General features: G+C 36.2%; 1 protein-coding gene across 2 annotated transcripts in view; it reads right to left on the minus strand.

The window, feature by feature from the left end:
• Window positions 1-22,061, minus strand: part of TTC17 (tetratricopeptide repeat domain 17) — a 154,855-nt gene that overhangs the window by 93,481 nt on the left and 39,313 nt on the right. For both annotated transcript variants that reach the window (XM_060159373.1, XM_060159372.1), the window contains exons 4-13: window positions 21,752-21,863; window positions 21,390-21,521; window positions 11,608-11,717; window positions 10,886-11,030; window positions 10,296-10,435; window positions 8,694-8,854; window positions 6,880-6,992; window positions 2,654-2,800; window positions 1,189-1,304; window positions 867-1,032 (exon numbers count right to left, since the gene is read on the minus strand). In XM_060159373.1, the coding sequence (XP_060015356.1) occupies window positions 867-1,032; window positions 1,189-1,304; window positions 2,654-2,800; window positions 6,880-6,992; window positions 8,694-8,854; window positions 10,296-10,435; window positions 10,886-11,030; window positions 11,608-11,717; window positions 21,390-21,521; window positions 21,752-21,863 (1,342 nt within the window). The remainder of the gene's footprint in view (window positions 1-866; window positions 1,033-1,188; window positions 1,305-2,653; window positions 2,801-6,879; window positions 6,993-8,693; window positions 8,855-10,295; window positions 10,436-10,885; window positions 11,031-11,607; window positions 11,718-21,389; window positions 21,522-21,751; window positions 21,864-22,061) is intronic.

Raw genomic sequence — 22,061 nt, forward strand, 5'->3', positions numbered from 1 at the left:
ATTATTCAGAGAGCAAAGCATGCAACACCTGATGCAATGAAAATCTGCTACCCTTCCTAGCTGGAAAAGCACCAGATCCTCAATTAGTCTACTTTATATTCTTGCAGCATTTATATAACTGTGAGCAACTCTAAGTTAGGGATCATGGTCTATTTTTCTTTGTATTCCTAGCACTCCAAACTGTGCCTGGAACATAATGTTTTTTGCCTCAGTAAATGCTGAATGTAAGTAGTAACTGCTCATAGTTTTAAAATTAAGTTAAAAAAAGGTCATGGTGATGGTCTGTTTTCTCTGTAAAAAGTAAATTTTTTCATTTGTACCTACGGAATGGTAACTAATATAGGATTTATATTCAGTAATAAAACATTCCTAGTTATACATAGCTAATAGGAACTAAAGAAAACAGCGTAACAGAACATATTTATAATGTTTGCAAAGTAGTTATCAAATTCATACAAATTCCTAAGGACCTCATATGAGCGCAAAACAGGGTTGATAAGGCCAAGGAAAGAGAATCTTCAAGCTTTCAATTTATACAAACTTCTGGAAGCTTGGAGAATGTAAAGCTAAACTGCAGTGGTCTCCACTAGGTAAACAGAGTTCTGTGTTACTCATCTTTGCAGCCCTCTTAGAGGAACACTGCTTGGGTGGTCTATGTATATAGCAACCCAGGGGAACACTTTACTAGCATTCCTTCAATAGCATGACTGACTTCTTAATTATTTCACCAAATCTTTAACTCTATGTTTCAGTTTCATAAACTTAAAGCTCAACAACTGCCTTCTATCAAATTTTTGCTCCACCTATGAGGCTTGCGAAGTCAACCAGAATGGACGGCAATAAACACCAGCCTAAGTGAGCCTTACTTTTCGTGCATGGTCATCTGGCATTTTGGCTTTCAGATCCATGCGGACCTCTAATTCTTTGACTAAGTAGGACAGAGTCTGGCTTTTTCTGATGTCAGTTATGGAACAGTCAGGGGTTTGGGCCTCTTCTTCTGAAGCATAATCATCACTGTTGAGTTCGTGGATCCTGGCACAAGAAAAAGGAACAAAATTCATATTTTCAAAGTTTGGGTGACTTCAAAATAAAGACTTAACCTTTCAAGTCCAAGGCTGGTGCTCTCAAAGAACCGCCAGATGATAATCATGCAGAATCAAGTGCTTTGCCAAATCCATCAGCACTTGCCTGAGTCCTTTGTTTTCCGGAGGCAGAAAATACGTTGGCAATTCCCCGCCAACAGGGACTCTAGGATAGCTTTCTGCACAATCTGCTCTTTTAGGCCACAGAATATGCTGTTTGTCCTAATAAAAAAGAAAATTTCTCATAAATTTCTTCAGATTCAATGCTTCAATATGCTAAATGAACTTTTAAAAGAACATAAATATACTAGGATAACCTAAAAACAGTTTAGTATTTTAAGATATAGACATTGTGGTAGACTCTATAGTATTCTTTCTACTGCAGATTATTAGTCTAAGTCAGTAATTCTACCTGCTTTACCACAGACTGGTTCAGGGTTGGGCAGGCCTAACTCAGCTGAGCCAGTAAGACACAAGGAGAGGTCTGCCTGGGGCTTCCAAGAAAGAAAAGCCAGTCTTAGTCTCTTATGCCCCAAAGGAGCAAAAACCATGTTGCTCCAGCTACTGCTGGCTGTCGCCTCAGTACCATGAGGAAGACAGGCTTTAGGATGGAACCAATACAGTGGATGGCAAATTAAAGAAAAGGAAAGGAATGGGTCACTGGGCCACTGAATCAACCAAAGCCAAAGTTTGCTCTATCTTTGGATTTCCCATAATATGAGGTGAATTTTCTTTCGTTTAAGTCAATTTGAGGTGGAGTTTGTGACTTTTACCTGGAAGCATACATGCACTTAAAAAACTGGAACAGAAAACTATTTTTCCCTTAACTAAGACTTTTCTTTGCCAATGCTGAAGTTTAACAATTATTATTTTATTTGTAAAATTTCATCTTTCTAAATATAAATAACACGTACCAGAGGCTTACTAAACTTATAGCCTGAAGCTTTCAAACTTGGGAATTTATATTAGACATAATTAAATAATAAGTGGCCGTATTAATTTTGTTAGAATAAAAACACAATTAAATTCTGAAAATTTAATGTTGAATAAAAAATACATGGTTTCTGTCTTCATATGTTGGTATCCCCATTGGCTAACACACAATTATTTCTTAGGTAGGTTAGAAATACATATTTATTTACTTGTTTATTATCTGTATCTTCTGCTAGAATGTGAGCTCCAGCAGAGCAAGGAACTTGTGTACTATATTCATAGTATCAGCCTGGTATACAGTTGGAAGCTCAATAAAAGAATGCTGATTAAATAAGTGAAGTACATACAAGCACGCACTTAGGTCAAGTTTAGAAACTCATGAGGGTTGGTGATTATACTCAGAGCTTTGAACTGAAATCAGGGTGTCCATCTGCCCCACCTGACTGCCAAGAACTCAAGACAGACCCTGTGTCTTACCACCTAGCAGAATGCCTTCCATTTAATGTAAGCTTAACAAATGCTTGCTGAACTAAGCTGAACAGTGACTGGGGCCATATTAATCAGTGGGGTTGAGGGCCACTGCTTTAAGAAATCTTGTCTGTTAGAGAAAACTCCTTAATCATCCTCTACTAACTTACCCTATATGCATCAGAGTCCCTGCCCCAGATCCAGAGAACAGAATGGGCTATGGGAGAAGACTTGACCAAATCACTGATATCACTCTGATTTGCTTGAACATCAAAGTTCACAGACATCATACTGGAGGTTGATGAATCCTCACCAAACTAGAAAATGAAAAGAAAAGTTCAATCAAACTGAAAGCAGAAAAGGAGTTGTAAATAAGATTTAACTCAACCCAAAAATGTTAATGAATACTCAAAATTAGAAGAAAATCACAAAGTAGGTCAGTTAAAAGGCAATCAGATCTTTAATTTTCAGAACTATGCCCCAACAGTATTCTCTCACAGATAATGCACAGCTAGCAACTTTCAATCAACTATGCCATTGATGTGTGAGAAAACTAGTGTGGGTTGTTTTCCTGTCCCACTACTTCCTTTCTATGATTTAGTCTCTTATAAGTTTAGTGATTAGCTGATTTAGATGTTTGATTCATTATTCCTCTCCCCTACCTAGACTAAAATGATCACTATTCTATAAAATTAGTGTGCTTAAGGGTTCTTAAGCGTTTAATATAGCTATCATTTAGGCATTAAAAACCACTGGACAGTCAATTTCAAATATGTATAGCCTTCAATGGTGAAAAATTAAAACGATTTCCTCTAAGATGAGGAACAAGACAAGGTTTCCCACTCTCACCACTCTTATTCAACATAGTTTTGGAAGTTTTAGCCACAGCAATCAGAGAAGAGAAAGAAATAAAAGGAATACAAATTGGAAAAGAAGTAAAACTGTCACTGTTTGCAGATGACATGATACTATACATACAGAATCCTAAAGATGCCACCAGAAAACTACTAGAGCTAATCAATGAATTTGGTAAAGTAGCAGGATACAAAATTAATGCACAGAAATCTCTTGCATTCCTATACACTAACAATGAAAAATCTGAAAGAGAAATTAAGGAGACACTCTCATTTACCATTACAACAAAAAAGAATAAAATACCTAGGAATAAATCTACCTAAGGAGACAAAAGACCTGTATGCAGAAAACTGTAAGACACTGATGAAAGAAATTAAAGACAATACAAACAGATGAAGAAATATACCATGTTCTTGGATTGGAAGAATCAACACTGTGAAAATGACTATACTACCCAAAGCAATCTACAGAGTAAATGCAATACCTATCCAACTACCAATGGCATTTTTCACAGAATTAGAACAGAAAATTTTACAGTTTGTATGGAAACACAAAAGACCCAGAATAGCCAAAGAAATCTTAAGAAAGAAACACGGAGCTGGAGGAATCAGGCTCCCTGACTAGACTATAATACAAAGCTACAGTAATCAAGATAGTATGGTACTGGCCCCAAAACAGAACTATAGGTCATGGAACAGGATAGAAAGCCCAGAGATAAACCACACACATATCGTCACCTTATCTTTGATAAAGGAGGCAAGAATATACGATGGAGAAAAGACAGCCTCTTCAGTAAATGGTGCTGGAAAAACTGGACAGCTACATGTAAAAGAATGAAATTAGAACACTTCCTAACACATACACAAAAATAAACTCAAAATGGATTAAATACCTAAATGTAAGGCCAGACACTATAAAACTCTTAGAGGAAAACATAGGCAGAACACTCTGTGACATAAATCCTAGAAAGATCCTTTTTGACCCACCTCCTAGAGAAACGGAAATAAAAATGAAAATAAACAAATGGGACCTAATGGAACTTAAAAAGTTTTTGCACAGCAAAGGAAACCATAAACAAAATGAAAAGGCAACCCTCAGAATGGGAGAAAATATTTGCAAATGAAGCAAATGACAAAGGATTAATCTCCAAAATTTACAAGCAGCTCATGTACCTGAATATCAAAAAAACAAACAACCTAATCCAAAAATGGGTGGAAGACCTAAATAGACATTTCTCCAAAGAAGACATACAGATTGCCAACAAACACGTGAAAGGATGCTCCACATCACTAATCATTAGAGCAATGCAAATCAAAACCACAATGAGGTATCACTTCACACCAGTCAGAATGGCCATCATCAAAAATCTACAAACAATAAATGCTGGAGAGGGTATGGAGAAAAGGAAACCCTCTTGCACTGTTGGTGGGAATGTAAATTGGTACAGCCACTATGGAGAACAGTATGGAGGTTCCTTAGAAAACTAAAAATAGAATTACCATATGACCCAGCAATCCCACTACTGGGCATATACCCTGAGAAATCCATAATTCAAAAAGGGTCATGTACCACAATGTTCACTGCAGCACTACCTATAATAGCCAGGACATGGAAGCAACCTAAGTGTCTATCAACAGATGAATGGATAAAGAAGATGTGGCTCATATATTCAATGGAATATTACTCAGCCATAAAAAATGAAATTGATTTATTTGTAGTGAGGTAAATGGATTTAGAGTCTGTCATACAGCGTGAAGTAAGTCAGAAAGATAAAAACAAATACTGTATGCTAACACATATATATGGAATCTAAAAAAAAAAAAAGGTTCTGATGAACCTAGGGGCAGGACAGGAATAAAGACGTAAACAAAGAGAATGGACTTGAGGACACGGGGTGGGGGGAAGGGTAAGCTGGGACAAAGTGAGAGAGTAGCACAGACATATATACACTACCAAATGTAAAACAGAGATAGCTAGTGGGAAGCAGCTGCATTGCACAGGAAGATCAGCTCAGTGCTTTGTGACCACCTGCGGGGGGGACAGGCAGGGTGGGAGGGAGATGTAAGAGGGAGGGGATATGGGGACATATGTATACATATAGCTGATTCACTTTGTTATACAGCAGAAACTAACACAACATTGTAAAGCAATTATACTCCAATAAAGATGTTAAAAAATATATATGTATAGCCTACCTCCAAACCAAGGTACAACAATATTTGATATTCTCACAAGATACCATATAGTTCCTGTGTATTTCTGAAACCTTGTTAGATAAGAGAATGGGACTAGGATGGGATGGAGTAGGAAAGAGATGAGAAAAAGGAATGAATATGATGAATTTGTAGCTCTATGCCTTTAATAACAGGAACAGATTCTTTCACTATATAGCAGTGATGAAATTTATGGATATATAATGTTGGAAGCTATACTCACACATGGCAGTCTTCCAAATGGTCTGTCTTGAGACCATTATGATATCTAAAAGTTACACTGGGTTTTGGTATATTTCATTTCTAAATATTCCCTTTTTCCCCTTAAAATGCTTGGATTTAAGACAGGGAGCTAGAGTCCCAGAGGGTGTAAGTCTGTTCTTCCTTTACTACTCTTGAAAACCAGACATGGGATATTGCTAGGAGCTGGCTCACAAAAATCATAGGAAGCTTTTGGTCTCTATTACTACTTCTCCTCCTAAATGGCCTCTTAATTTTTATTTCTTACTCTTTCCCAATGTAATCTGGGTTTTTCTAAATTAAAGAGTTCTAATTTTCCATGGTTTGTCTTCCTATAGAAGTTTTCCTGATCTCTTATTTTAACTGCTTATTGCTAGAAATTTCTGTATCTATGATTATGGAACATGATGGGTTTTCTATGGGATAGGATAAATGTTATTTTATTTCCAGTATCCTTTTGGATGAAAATTGGACTCTGATTGTGTTTACTGTCTATATCAGCATCAGTTACATGCTATCTGGTATCATTATATTTATGCATTATTTCTTCCCAACTAGATAGGCTAGGATTTTATGTATGTGTATGACTGTGTGTATATGTGTATGTACCTGTGTGGACATATACAGAGACAGAAAGAAAGAAAAAACATGCACACAGCAATGTGCTTAATATACGTTTTTTTGTAGATGATCATTTTGATTACGTTTTTGGTTGAAGCAACATAACTGGACTGATGACTTCAGGAAAGAGCATGGCTACTCTTTCCCAAATTTTAAATTATAGGTCTTACTAAAGTAAATTAAAAGGGGAGGTTAAGTTTTTATTGTAGCTCTCTTGGTAAAGAAGAAAAGAATTAAACACATATGAAAAGAAAATACAGCCAGTACTTTGGGAAACAAAAATGTCATTCATGGAGTAACTGAGTACTCTCTATAAAATCTGACTTCATAAACATAACAGATACTCAACACCTTAAATGATGGTCACACATTTTAGAGATCAATTATATAAGGAATTAAGGGGGGGAGTGATATTACTCTTAGATATGTGCAAGTTTATAACAACTAGAAGAGACTAAGAAAAAGACCTGAACATAGTCCACATTTTCAAAGATATCACCACGATGGTAGCGCACAGGTTGGTCCCACTGGCAATGTAAACTATGCTGCTGGTTGACCAGACGGCATATCTGATGATTTCCTGGAATAAGAAAGGAAATTTAAATTGATGAAAAAGATCAGCAATGCCAACATGATTTTCTTAGTCTAAGTCATGTACTATCAACCCTGTACTCTTCAGAGCCTGGCAGAGTACTTACAGAGGGGATACTTATCCAGGGGAAATCTCATTAACGGTTAATTAAATTAAATCATTCTAAAGAAGCCTGTTTCTCCACCTATAAAACAAATGGGCTCCACTAAATAATCACTGACGTTCCTTCTGGCAATTGCATTCTACGATTGTAAAATCTATTGATTAAATTGTTTTAAGACTTTGCCCATCTCTCTGGAGAGAATTTGCTTTATATACTTCATGACTCTTTTTCAAATATATAAATATATATATATATAAGCGCTCTGGTTGCACTTCAGTACAGATTGAGCAGCAAATAATCCCAAGGACTGAACATACTCTTTACACTCAAAATAGCAAAGAAGGGCTTCCCTGGTGGCGCAGTGGTTGAGACTCCACCTGCCGATGCAAAGGATATGGGTTCGTGCCCTGGTCTGGGAAGATCCCAAATGCCGCGGAGCAGCTAGGCCCGTGACCCATGGCTGCTGAGCCTGCGCGTCTGGAGCCTGTGCTCCGCAACAGGAGAGGCCACAAGAGTGAGAGGTCCGCGTACCGCAAAAAAAAAAAAAAGCAAAGAAAACTTGTCAGGTGGATTGTAAAATGGACTGTAAACGTTCACAGCTAAGGGTCAAAGATCAAGAGGCTGTACAGACCACTATATTTACCAAGGGAGAAGGATGTAATATAAGGGATTCTATTCATTTATTCTTTGGTGTCAAGTTGTCGTATCTGCTCCCACAGGGTTTAATCAGAAATGAAACATTCTGGATACAATCAAATCACTGATATCCTGTCAACCCAAGTTCCTTTAGACCAGTGGTTCTACTTTGGGGTCAGAGACTGTAAAAGATTTAATAAGAGCTACATACCATTTTACCAGGAAAAAAAAATGTGCATATACACAATACTGTGTATAATTTTGGGGAGGATTTCAGAACCCCCGAAAGTATTCCATTGATTACTTTCCTATTTGAGACAAAGTCTAGTCTAAAATCTTACTTCTAAAATAAAACATTTGTTTTTAATGGGGCATAAAAAAGAGGAGAACATTTAGCCTTATTGCCTCTGTTGGCTGAAAAGTGTGGATGTTTTGATGCTAGGGTGTGTCTAGCTTGCGTTAAATTGGTGTAGGGCCATGTTACAGTGTGTTTTCAGACTAGCAACAACAGGCATCAAATAGGAGCTTGTTAGAATAACAGAATCTCAGGCCCCAACCCAGACCTACTGAATCAGAATCTGCATTTTAACAAGATCTCCATTTTAACAAGAGATTGATACGCATACCAAAGTTAGAGAAGCATCATTGTAGGCCATAGAGGACAAACAAACTGTTAAGACTCTTAGGATACAAAAGATTTGGTTTTTACTTTAAAATTTGGTTTTTAGTTTAAAAATTTGGTTTTTACTTTTTACTAAAAAAAAGTTAGAAGGATCAAACCAGCTCCTCAGGCCTGCTGGTATACCTGTAGTAACGATGTCATTTTAAGACTGAGAGAAGTCATAAGCACAATTTTATACTGCTTTATGGCTACATGAAAGTTATGAAAGTAAAGCACACTAGAAGTGAATTTCCTAACCTGTCTTCAATTACTTGGAATCAGTACTTACCTAATTGTGCCTCTTTTGCCATCTGTGTCTCATGGATGATATTTCTTAAGATTTGCTCTTCCTGAATAAGCTTATGTTTTTCTAGGATCTCTTGTTGTCTCAGGTAGTGGTCATGTTGCTTTTGATATTCTTTCAACTCATTCAGTGTTCGCTGGAGGGATCTTAACATTTTTTAATAACAGGAAAAAGTTACAGAGCTTTAAAATTATGGATTTTTAAACCCACTGAAATACATAGATTTTCTGGTTCTCAGCAAAAATTGCTAGATTTTGACTTTTAACATACAATCACTGTATCACAAGTTCAAGAACAATGGGGCTAAATAAATACGATTGTTTTATTAAAATTTGGGGGGAAAAAGATGGATGTGAAATTCTTCCCATAAACACAACAATTAATGACATTAAAAGGTGTATTAGACGCTTCAGGTGCCAGAAAAGATACATAGCAATAAATACTACTATAAAGCTTTATACATTTAACAAGTCTATTTCCCTCCACAAAGACTGTCAGTTCCATGGACATTCAAAGCCTTTCTAGAATCTTCCTTTTCACCTTTTCCTTTGATTCTACCTAAAGACAAGGTTAAGAGAAGAGGCCACAATGCCTTGCTCTTGCACTGTAGCTTCTTGGTTTACAGATTTTGGGGAAAAAACCACAGAAACTGCTTATAAAGGAATATTCCCTACCACCTGGTATCAATAAATCAGCTGCTTGATTATATTTAGTCACAAAAATCTTATTGCCTATTATACTGTTAACATATGGAGGTTTAATAGCTGCACAGATTGTATAAGAAGAGCATAATATTGGAAGAAACTCAGCCAGGGCAAGTTCTGACCAGGTATAACAAAGCCAGGTATAAACAAGCTGTCATTCTTTCCTTTTTACTACATTAGGCTTTTAAACAGATTGGAAAATAGGCAAAAGTTTAATGAAATCCAAATCCCCACTTAATTCTATAATAATCAAAGTACACTCAAAACATTAAGGCTAATTCTATAAGAGATGAACAATTCACTTCTGAGTTATGTCAAGTTCCTTTACTGGCCCTATTATTTATAGAATTAAATACAGGATATTTTTTAAGTATACTACAAGGACCAAGTACAACAGAATTCCATTACTGTACAACTTACACAAATCTGATTAAAATGTGGGCCAAATAATCTCTCTCAACATCACTTAACCAACATAACAATAGCCCAACCTTAGAAGTCAAAGGAGAGAAAGCTCAAATGTAGCATGCGCAAGTGATTTTACTGACGGTGTATTCTATGGAAATAAAAATGTAATCAATAGAATTACTGAGCATCTGGCAGCACCCCCTCCTCCATCTGACTTCATACAAGTAATTGACTGTCAATATTGTTAAGATTTAGATGACAGCATTTACTGTAAATATTCTCTAGTTCCTGGAATCCTTTATACAACCACTGACTTGTGCTAAACCTCCTGATTGGAGAAAAAGGACAGGACTAGCATTAGTGAAAAGGTGTTTTTCTTAATTCTAATGAACAAATTAACACTGATATCACCCTACACAAGTCTAACCTAAGGTTCTACAGTGTTGGTGCTTCAGTAATTTTTTCTCCCAGTTACCTATGTTGAGCTTCCAGTTTCTGCTCGAGTTTTTGCTGACACAGGACAGCATGCTTCCTCTTTATAGCTTGCTCAAACCCAGGTTTAGCCTGTAAAGCATGGTCATAACAGAGCACTGAGTGGTTATACTCCCCAAGCATCTGAAGAGACAAAAACAAACACACACACATACACAAACAAAGTGGGGGAAATGGTTAGCCTGGTTGTATCCGTCCAAATCCCCTTATGATTTATGAGATCACACTAAATCTCATACAGTGAAGATTATTTCGATCAGTAGTCAAATCTCCATAACATGCAGCAATGCTATACAGGATGTTTCAATTGGAAGTACTGCTATTTTAAGAAGAGTATGCTAAAGGAAAATAATATTCGTATCAATTCGATTATTTTCTTTTTTGTGAAGAGGCTAAAACACTTATGATTCATTATTGCTATGAAGTTTTTTTCCCTTAATTTCTTCCTTTCTATCCCCTTGTTTGGACCAAAAGAAGGGAAAAGGGTATTTTTTATTGGAAAAAAAGAAAGAAAGAAAGAAAGAAAGAAAACAGCAACTGGATTGGTTCACGTAAAAAAAAAGTTGTATTTACTGCATATATATTTCCTAAAGTGTAATAGCTAGTGAAGAAGTCACTGTCGTCCAGAGCTGCGTGGACCACGACAGCAGCATCAGCAGAGAAGTGTGCTCTGTGCAGAACATTCGCCAAGTTGACCAGGGCAATGTCTTTATTGTGCCTAAAAGAGAAGGGAAGATGTAATCAGATGTCAGGAAAGAAGCATGTGCTCCACAATTGCCTATAACTACCTGACAAGGGCAAATTACATTCAAAGTTATTGAGCTTAGGAAAATAACTTTGAGTTTACTTACAGATGGGGAAAATAATTTAAGAAAATCCTAATGTTTAATTTTACATAATTGACGGTGCTTACTCAATCTGATAACTACAAATTTTGCCACAAAAATAAGGTCTGGCAGAGATTTTATGCTTTTAAAATGTATTTAGGGCTTATATTTGCTTTGAGAATAATTTAATTTCTGATAGTTCCTCCAACCAATTTCCCTAGTTTCAAGTCTCAAGTGAATCAGAGGGCATCTACATTATATATTTTTCCTTAACAGAAATCAGAAGTATGTTATGCCATCATCACTTTGAACTCTTTGACATCTAACATTTTTGTGATGGGACTAATTGCAACAGGGATGGAGGAGAATGCAAGTACAACACAATGCTTCCTCTTCTTGTTTTTTATGTATTTTAACAGTCCTGAGTTACATGGAAAATCAGGAGGTCCAGAAGAGGAGGAATCCTACCTGGATGAGAAGTGAAGGGCTCGCATAGCACATTCCACTACTTGATACGGCTCATTCTTTATTCTCCAGTAAAATGAAGCCATGTTATATAGCACCCACGAGGAAGAGTTCTAGAAGTTAAACAAATAAAATGACAACCAAATATAACTCAAGATAGTTTCTTCAACTCAGAATGTTCAAAATGAGCACCTTTACACTCTGTCTGGTCTGAAACTGATGAAGAAAATCAAGACTCATTACAGTAGCGACAAAGCAGAGGACAAAGTACAAATAAACTATCCCTGTCAAGACAGCATTCTGATCATTAGTTGATCAGGTGTATTAAGGTGTGATCTAAACACAGGGACAGTCCAACCCCAGACTATCTTCCAAAGGGGAAATAAAGCCGAAAAATCCCACCAAGTGGTCACAACTTGGGCCCTGTTTCAGGACTTTAGAAGTCAGGATCTAACCTACTTAGAAATGCTAGTTGTTCTAACATGAAATTCCTGAAATTAACATATTGCAAAATTTCCTATTTATTTAACATCTGAATGAAGGTATGTATGTAAACAAATGAAAGGCTTATGCTTTTGTGAAAGGTAAACGTTTGTCATTTCCTCGTGTGTGTTCAGAAACTAACTCAGACCTTCACACTGCTAAAAAGTAAGTCTTTAGTATGTAGTAATAAGTGCATTATGTAGTCAAATTAAACAGAAGTTCAGACAGGTTTTCTCCTTTTGTGGCTTGCATTTTTTGTCCCCTAACATATACTAAATTTCAACCACACAGAGGTCATAAGACTAAACTGAATCATGTCAAAAACTCAATGTAAGTGTAAACCCAAGAAAGAAATATCAAATTCAGCATGGAAAAAAAGTCATAAAGTTTAAGATAAAATGGGAAAAACATATGACAGCCAACACTTAATGTGTAGCTACCTCATAAAAAATCTAAACAGAGAAACCAAAAACCAAAAGAACAAGGGCCAAAAACATGGACAATTCAAAAATATGAAACAATGACTACTTAGCAGGCGAAAAACTTAACAACAACAACAAAGGAAATAAAGAGCTACAAGTTTTCCTTTTAAAAATTAGCAAAGATTAGAAAGAATGCCAGTATTCACTATTGGCTACAGTGTATACTAACTTCAGATATTAAGTGTAGAAATACTGGGTTAGTACAGCATCGCTGGGGGACAATTTGACAATATGTATTTGAAAAGGCTTAAAAATGTGATTATCCTTTCATCCCAAAATTTCACTAAAAAAATTTATCCTATGAGAATAAAGTTTTAACTATAAAGATATGTAAAAATAAAACTCCAAAAATATATAAAACAGCAATTATCTCTGACTTTTTAAATTATAATTTTTAATTTCCTTTTACATTTTTATATAGCTTTTTTTTTTTTCAAGGACCAATTATTTTATTTTAAAAAGTTATCTTTAAGACTAAAACTAGTATGGGATTCTCTGGTGGTGCAGTGGATAAGACGCTGAGGTCCCAACGCAGGGGGCCTGGGTTCGATCCCTGGTCAGGGAACTAGATCCCACATGCATGCCGCAACTAAAACTTTGTATGCCACAATTAAGGAGCCCTGGAGCCACAACTAAGAAGCCCTGGGGCCGCAACTAAGGAGCCCACCTGCTGCAACTAAGACTTGGCACAACCAAATAAATAAATATTACAAAAAAAAGATTAAAACTAGTATAATTCTTTACTAAGCATCCTTAAGTATTCTATCTTCAAGGAAAAAATATGATTCTTGAGTGCTGCAACAAAAGATTTTAGCACTAAGTGTAGCTGGTTACAGAATACTATATTCTTTCACACTTGACTTATGACTTAGGCTTCAGTCGCCTTTTTAGTAGCCTTTTGAGAAAGTTTTCCTTTAAATCAACAAATGATTTTTAATCTCTTATTTTTAAACCTTATATTGTGAATTGGGACAAAAAGATCAATTAAAAATTCTACATGATCTCCCTGCCAATGCAGGGGGCATGGGTTTGACCCATGGTCTGGGAAGATCCCACGTGCTTCAGAGCAACAAAACCCATGCACCACAACGACTAAGCATGCACTCTAGAGCCTGCAAGCTACAACTACTGAAGCCTGCGTGCCTAGAGCCTGTGTTCCACAACAAAGAGAAGCCACTGCAATAAGAAGCCCAGGCGCTGCATTGAAGAGTAGCTCCCACTCACTGCAACTAGAGAAAGCGCACGCGCAGCAACGAAGACCCAACGCAGCTAAAAATAAATAAATAACTTTATTTTTAAAAATACATATATAAAAATTAAAAATTCTACATGAACTACTAAAAGCATCATGATAAGCAGAATACTCTACTCATCATAGTATATTCAAAGAGAAAAATAAATCTTTAAATAAAAATCTATAAGATTTCTTGCCCCTGGACCAGGGATCAAACCTGTGTCCCCTGCCTTGGCAGGTGGATTCTAAAGCACTGCACCACCAGGGAAGTCCCTAGATTAATTTAAAGAGAGGGCAGACAGCAGAAGCAAGAAGAACTACAATTCTGCAGCCTGTGGAAGGAAAACCACATTCATAGAAGGTTAGACAGAATGAAAAGACAGAGGACTTTGTACCAGATGAAGGAATAAGATAAAACCATAGGAAAAAAACTAAATGAAGTGGAGATAGGCAACCTTCCAGAAAAAGAATTCAGAATAATGATAGTCAAGATGATCTAGGATCTCAAAAAAGAATGGAGGCAAAGATTGAGAAGATGCAAGAAATGTTTAACGAAGACTACAAGAATTAAAGAAGAAACACCTAGAAGAATTAAAGAACAAACAAACAGAAATGAACAATACAATAACTGAAATGAAAAATACACTAGAAGGAATCAATAGCAGAATAACTGAGGCAGAAGAATGGAGGAGTGACCTGGAAGATAGAATGGTGGAATTCACTGCTGCGGAACAGAATAAAGAAAACAGAATGAAAAGAAATGAAGACACCCTAAGAGATCTTGGGGACAATATTAAACGCAACAACATTCGCATTATAGGGGTCTCAGAAGGAGAAGAGAGAAAGGACCGAGAAAATATCTGAAGAGATTATAGTTGAAAACTTCCCTAACATGGGAAAAGAAATAGACACCCAAGTCCAGGAAGCACAGAGAGCCCCAGACAGGTTAAACCCAAGAAGAAACACACCGGGACACACAGTAATCAAACTGACAAAATTTAAAGACAAAGAAAAATTATTGAAAGCCTCAAGGGAAAAATGACAAATAACATACAAAGGAACTCCCGTAAGGTTAACAGCTGATCTCTCAGGAGAAACTCTACAAGCCAGAAGGGAGTGGCATGACTTATTTAAAGTGATGAAAGGGAAGAACCTAAAACCAAGGTTACTCTCCCCAGCAAGGATCTCATTCAGATTCAACGGAGAAATCAAAAGCTCTACAGACAAGTAGAAGCTACGAGAATTCAACACCAACAAACCAGCTCAACAACAAATGCTAAAGGAACTTCTCTAAGTGGGAAACACAACAGAAGAAAAGGACATACAAAAACAAACCCATAACAATTAAGAAAATGGTAACAGGAACAAACATATTGATAATTACCTTAAACGTGAATGGATTAAATGCTCCAATCAAAAGACACAGGCTCACTTAACAGATACAAAAACAAGACCCATATATATAATGTCTACAAGAGACCCATGTCAGACCTAGGGACACATACAGACTGAAAGTGAGGGGATAGAAATAGATATTCCATGCAAATGGAAATCAAAAGAAAGCTGGAGTAGCAATACTCATATCAGGTAAAATAGACTTTAAAAAAAAAGATTGTCACAAGAGACAAGGAAGGATACTACATAATGATCAAGGGATCAATCCAAGAAGAAGATATAACAATAACAAATATATATGCACCCAACATGGTAGCACCTCAATACATAAGGCAACTGCTAACAGCTATAAAAAAGTAACCCGACAGTAACACAATAATAGTGGGGGATTTTAAAACCTCACTTACACCAATGGACAGATCAACCAAACAAAAAATTAATAAGGAAACACAAGCTTTAAATGACACAATGGAACAGATAGATTTAATTGATATTTATAGGACTTTCCATCCAAAAACAGCAGATTACACTTTCTTCTCAAGTGCATATGGAACATTCTCCAGGATAGATCACATCTTGGGTCACAAATCAAGCCTTGGTAAATTTAAGAAAACTGAAATCATATCAAGCATCGTTTCTGACAACAACGCTATCAAATTAGAAATCAGTTACAGGGGAAAAAAACGTAAAAAACACAAACACATAGAAGCTAAACAATACATTACTAAATAACCAAGAGATCACTGAAGAAATCAAAGAGGAAACCAAAAAATACCTAAAAGACAAATGACAATGAAAACATGATGATCCAAAATCTACGGGATGCAGTAAAAGCAGTTCTAAGAGGGAAGTTTATAGCAATACAAGCCTACCTCAAGAAACAAGAAAAATCTCAAATAAAGAATCTAATCTTACACCCAAAGGAACTAGAGAAAGAAGAACAAACAAAACCAAAAGCTAGTAGAAGGAAAGAAATCATAAAGATCAGAACAGAAATAAATGAAATAGAAATAAAGCAAACAATAGCAAAGATCAATAAAACTAAAAGTTGGTTCTTTGAGAAGATAAACAAAATTGATAAGCCATTATCCAGACTCATCAAGAAAAATCGGGAGAGGACTCAAATCAATAAAATTAGAAATGAAAAAAGAGAAGTTACAACAGACACCACAGAAATACAAACCATCCTAAGAGACTACTACAAGCAACTCTATGCCAATAAAATGGACAACCTGGAAGAAATGGACAAATTCTTAGAAAGGTGTAACCTTCCAAGACTGAACCAGGAAGAAACAGAAAATATGAAGAGACCAGTCACAAGTAATGAAATTGAAACTGATTAAAAATCTTCCAACAAACAAAAATCCAGGACCAGATGGCTTCACAGTTGAATTCTATCAAACATTTAGAGAAGAACTAACAACCATCCTTCTCAAACTCTTCCAAAAAACTGCAGAGGAAGGAACACTCCCAAACTCATTCTATGAGGCCACCATCACCCTGATACCAAAACCAGACAAAGATACCACAAAAAAAGAAAATTACAGACCAATATCACTGATGAATATAGATGCAAAAATCCACAACAAAATACTAGCAAACAAAATCCAAGAACACAATAAAACGATCATACACCATGATCAAGTGGGATTTATCCCAGGGATGCAAGGATTCTTCAATATACGCAAATCAATGTGATACACCATATTAACAAATTGAAGAATAAGAACCATATGATCATCTTAACAGATGCAGAAAAAGCTTATGACAAAATTCAGCACCCATTTATGATAAAAACTCTCCAGAAAGTGGGCACAAAGGGAACCTACCTCAACATAATGAAGGCCATATATGACAAACCCACAGCAAACATCATTCTCAATGGTGAAAAACTGAAAGCATTTCCTCTAAGATCAGGAACAAGACATGGATGTCCACTCTCACCACTATTATTCAACATAGTTTTGGAAGTCCTAGCCATGGCAATCAGAGAAGAAAAAGAAATAAATGGAATACAAATTGGGAATGAAGTAAAACTGTCATTGTTTGCAGATGACATGATACTATATGTAGAGAATCTTAAAGATGCCACCAGAAAACTACTAGAGCTAATCAATGAACTTGGTAAAGTTGCAGGATACATAATTAATGCACAGAAATCTCTTGCATTCCTACACACTAACAACGAAAGATCAGAAAGAGGAATTAAGGAAACAATTCCAATCACCACTGCAAGAAAAAGAATAAAATACCCAGGACTAAACCTACCTAAGGAGGTAAAAGACCTGTACTCAGAAAACTATAAGACACTGATGAAAGAAATCAACGATGACAAAAACAGATGGAGAAATATACCATGTTCTTGAATTGGAAGACTCAATATTGTGAAGATGACTATACTACCCAAAGCAACCTACAGATTCAATGCAATCCCTATCAAATTACCAGTGGTATTTTTTACAGAACTAGAAAAAAACCCCTTAAAATTTGTATGGAGGAACAAAAGACCCTGAATAGCCAAAGCAGTCTTGAGGGAAAAAAACGGAGCTGGAGGCATCAGACTCCCTGACTACAGACAATACTACAAGGCTACAGTAATCAAGATAATATAGTACTGGTACAAAAACAAATACAGATCAATGGAACAGGATAGAATGCCCAGAGATAAACCCATACATCTATGGTCAACTAATCTATGACAAAGGAGGCAGGGATATACAATGGAGAAAAGACACTCTCTTCAGTAAGTGGTGCTGGGAAAACTGGACAGCTACATGTAAAAGAATGAAATTAGAACACTCCCTAACACCATACACAAAGATAAACTCAAAATGGATTAGAGACCTAAATGTAAGACCAGACACTATAAAACTCTTAGAGGAAAACATAGGAAGAACACTCTGACATAAATCACAGCAAGATCTTTTTTGATCCACCTCCTAGAGTAATGGAAATAAAAACAAAAATAAACAAATGGGACCTAATGAAACTTCAAAGCTTTTGCAAAGCAAAGGAAACTACAAACAAGACGAAAAGACAACCCTCAGAATGGGAGAAAATATTTGCAAACGAATCAATGGACAAAGGATTAATCTCCAAAATATTTAAACAGCTCCTGCAGCTCAATATTAAAAAAACAAACAACCCAATGAAAAAGTGGGCAGAAGACCTAAATAGACATTTCTCCAAAGAAGACATACAGATGGCCGAGAAGCACACAAAAAGCTGCTCAACATCACTAATTATTAGAGAAATGCATATCAAAACTACAATGAGTTAGAATGGGCATCATCAGAAAATCTACAAACAACAAATGCTGGAGAGGGTGTGGAGAAAAGGGAACCCTCTTGCACTGTTGGTGGCAATGTAAATTGATACAGCCACTGTGGAGAACAGTATGGAGGTTCCTTAAAAAACTAAAAATAGAATTACCATATGATCCAGTGATCCCACTACTGGGCATATACCCACAGAAAACTATAATTCAAAAAGACACATGCACCCCAATGTTCCTTGCAGCACTATTTACAATAGGCAGGTCATGGAAGCAACCTGAATGCCCATCAACAGATGAATGGATAAAGAAGATGTGGTACGTATATACAATGGAATATTACTCAGCCATAAAATGAACGAAATTGGGTCATTTTTAGAGACGTGGATGGATCTAGAGACTGTCATATAGAGTGACGTAAGTCAGAAAGAGAAAAACAAGTATCGTATATTAATTAACGTATATATGTGGCATCTAGAAAAATGGTACACATGAACCAGTTTGCAGGGCACAAAGAGAGACACAGACGTAGAGAACAAACATATGTACACCAAGGGGGAAAGTGGCGGTGGGGGTGGGGGTGTGATGAATTGGGAGATTGGGATTGACGTGTATACACTAATATGTATAAAATAGATAACTAATAAGAACCTGCTGTATAAAAAATAAAATAAAATTCAAAATAAAAAAAAGATTTCTCATAAAATCTACACTCTAATCTATAAATGTTCAAATGTCACTATTAATTATTCTCTCTCTTTTGAACACATTTTTTCCCTTGGCTCTTAGGATATCACATCCTTCTGGACATCCTTTGGATCTTTTCTGCTGGCCCTTCACCCTCTGCTTGACAGATAATGTAGGAGGACCCAGGACTTCTTCTCAAACTTCACTCTTCTCCAGATGACCATATGTAATCCCACGGCTACAGATACTCCCTACTTAACAATTATTCTCTATCTACATACCCAGCTCTGACCTCTACTGGAATTCCAGACTCATATAGGTATTTCAGATTTAACTTGACCAAAACAGAACTCTATCTCATCTTCTCTCACCCCAACCCTGCTCCTCCAAGTTGCTCAAGCCAAAAATTAAGGAATTACCCTTGATTCCTCTTTTTCTCTCATTCCCCATATCTAATTAATCAGCTTCTAAACTTCTAAACATTTCCTGAAATAGTTTAACTTCCTCCATTTCCACTACCAATCCTTCTAGTCCAAACCATCTTCATCTCTCTCGAGTTACTGCACTAGCCTTCTAATGGTCTATTTTGAATTTTGGCCTCCTTTAGTCCTTTCTCCATATAAGTTTGAGAGTGTACCTTAAAAAGTACTAATCAAATTATGTTACTCGTCTGCTCCAGCTTCTCAGCACACTTGTAATAAAATTCAAAGTCCTAACTTTAGCTTTCAGAGCCCCACATAATCTGGCCCTGGTCTACTTCTTTGGCTTCATTCCCTATCATCCTCCCTTTTCTCACCAAGCTCCAGCCATACTGACCTGAATTTAATTACATAACACTTGTTATATACTGAATGTGTCTCTAACCATTTATATAGACGCCCTAACCCTCAATGTGACTATATGTGAAGACAGGGCCTCTGAAGAGGTGATAAAGGTTAAAAATCCAATAGGAAAAAAAAAAAAATCCAATAGGGCCAGTCCCCTTATAAGAGGAAGATTTATCTCGCTATCTCTCCCTCCCTCCCTCCCCATGTACACACTGAGAAGAAGCCATGTGAGGACACAGCCAGAAGGTGAGTCCTCACCAGGAACCAAATCAGCCAGCAACATGATCTTGGACTTTCCAGCCTCCAGACTGTGAGAAATAGATTTCTGTTGTTTAAGCCACACAGTCTGTGGTATTTTGTGATGGCAGCCTGAGCTAACTAATATACTACCAAGCTCATTAAGGCTTCAGGGCCTTTGTTCATTCTTCAGCCTAGAATGTTCTTCCTTGATCTTTGACTTTTGGTTCCTTCTTGTCATTCAAGTATCAGCTTAAATTTCATCTTTCCAGAGAGGATAACCCCAACTGCTCAACCTAAAGAAGCCACTCAATTACCCTCTATTTTAATTTTCTATAGAGCATTTACCACGATGATCTACTTTCAACTAACAATTCTCTGAACGACATCTTAAATCCCAGGCCAGTTTTTCCTTATTACTTATCAATTCTGGGGATGTAATATTTTACATTACCTTCAGAAAAACAATATGAAGAAGGTAACTTAGCTACAAAAATAACCCTATAATATATAATGCATTTGAATAAACATATAAATATATATTTGAGTAAACTGTATATAAATGTTACAATTACACATTTTACTTAGTACCACTATAATAGTGCTTAGAAACTAGCCTGCATTTTACAAATCTCCTTAGGCACAGAGAAGAGCAAAAACTATTTTCTAAATTCCCATATGTTATCCTGAAGGATACCTTTAAATTCTTGGGTCCTGTTATATAATTCCCCATTTCATTATTTTAAAGTAGATGTTCCCTTAAAATTACATGAAGATTTTATTGTTAGTGGTGATTCTTTTACCTGTTCAGAGAACAGTGATAATCTATGTATTTCCTGTGTGTAGACATATATCAAAGACACTAATGTTCATGTTCTTTCACACTCAAAATATATAATCTAGCTTATAAGCCCTGTTGCTTATATTAGTTTATAATTTGTTTTTTTGTGAATTAGTTTAAATAAAACTTTTCAGCATCTTGTCCTGGTAAAGGGGACTGGATTATCAATGCTTCTCTCTAACTTTGAACTATACAGTTTATATTACTGTAATCATGATTTAAAATCACTCTCTAGACAAAAACAAGCTAGGTAGGTATTTTCTGAGAGAAAAGTATCTTCTGTTCACACAGGGCCTCCGGGCTCTTTAAGTCATTTACAACTTACCTTCTGTAGGCCTTCATGAATGAGGTGACCTATGTCATCTATACTCCTTCCTAACCGTTTAGATAGATATGTGAAGATTGGATCTTCTTTAGGTAGTAGAGGTGCAGAAAGATTAACTCTCTCTTGTACACCCTGAAGAGAAGAAAAAATAGAAAAAAACAGAAAAAGGAGATTATAAGACAATAGAAATCACAAATTATTTGGTATCTTATGGCATTTAATTTGAAGGAATTTTAAGAAATAGGAGATGTTTGTTCAATTATAAAGCTGTTTGGAAAAGAAGAAAGAAAAAGAGTATGTATAAGCAAGAGATTAAAGAAAAAAATGAAAACAAACAAAATCCCCCAAATTTCTCTACTTACTCGCAAGTGCTGAAAAGCATGTATACTATATGGAAGTTCTAGAATTTTAGTACAATCAGGCTGCTCAGGGTCTGGAGGGACAGGAGATTCTGTGTCTATATAATCTTCAGGGCTAAAATATCAAGAGGCAAGAAGTAATGAATGAATGAAAAGTGAAGATATGTCCAATTTTTCCCTAATTAAATCATATTCTCAAAGCATCTCACTTTACAACCAATATTAGTCAACATGCATACTTTTTTCATAGAGCTGTTGTTAGAGCAAAATTTTCTGAGAGCTCAACTTAAAGGAGGTATATCAAGAGTTAGGG

The sequence above is a fragment of the Lagenorhynchus albirostris genome, chromosome 9, assembly GCF_949774975.1.
Source record: "Lagenorhynchus albirostris chromosome 9, mLagAlb1.1, whole genome shotgun sequence".
NCBI lineage: Eukaryota > Metazoa > Chordata > Mammalia > Artiodactyla > Delphinidae > Lagenorhynchus > Lagenorhynchus albirostris.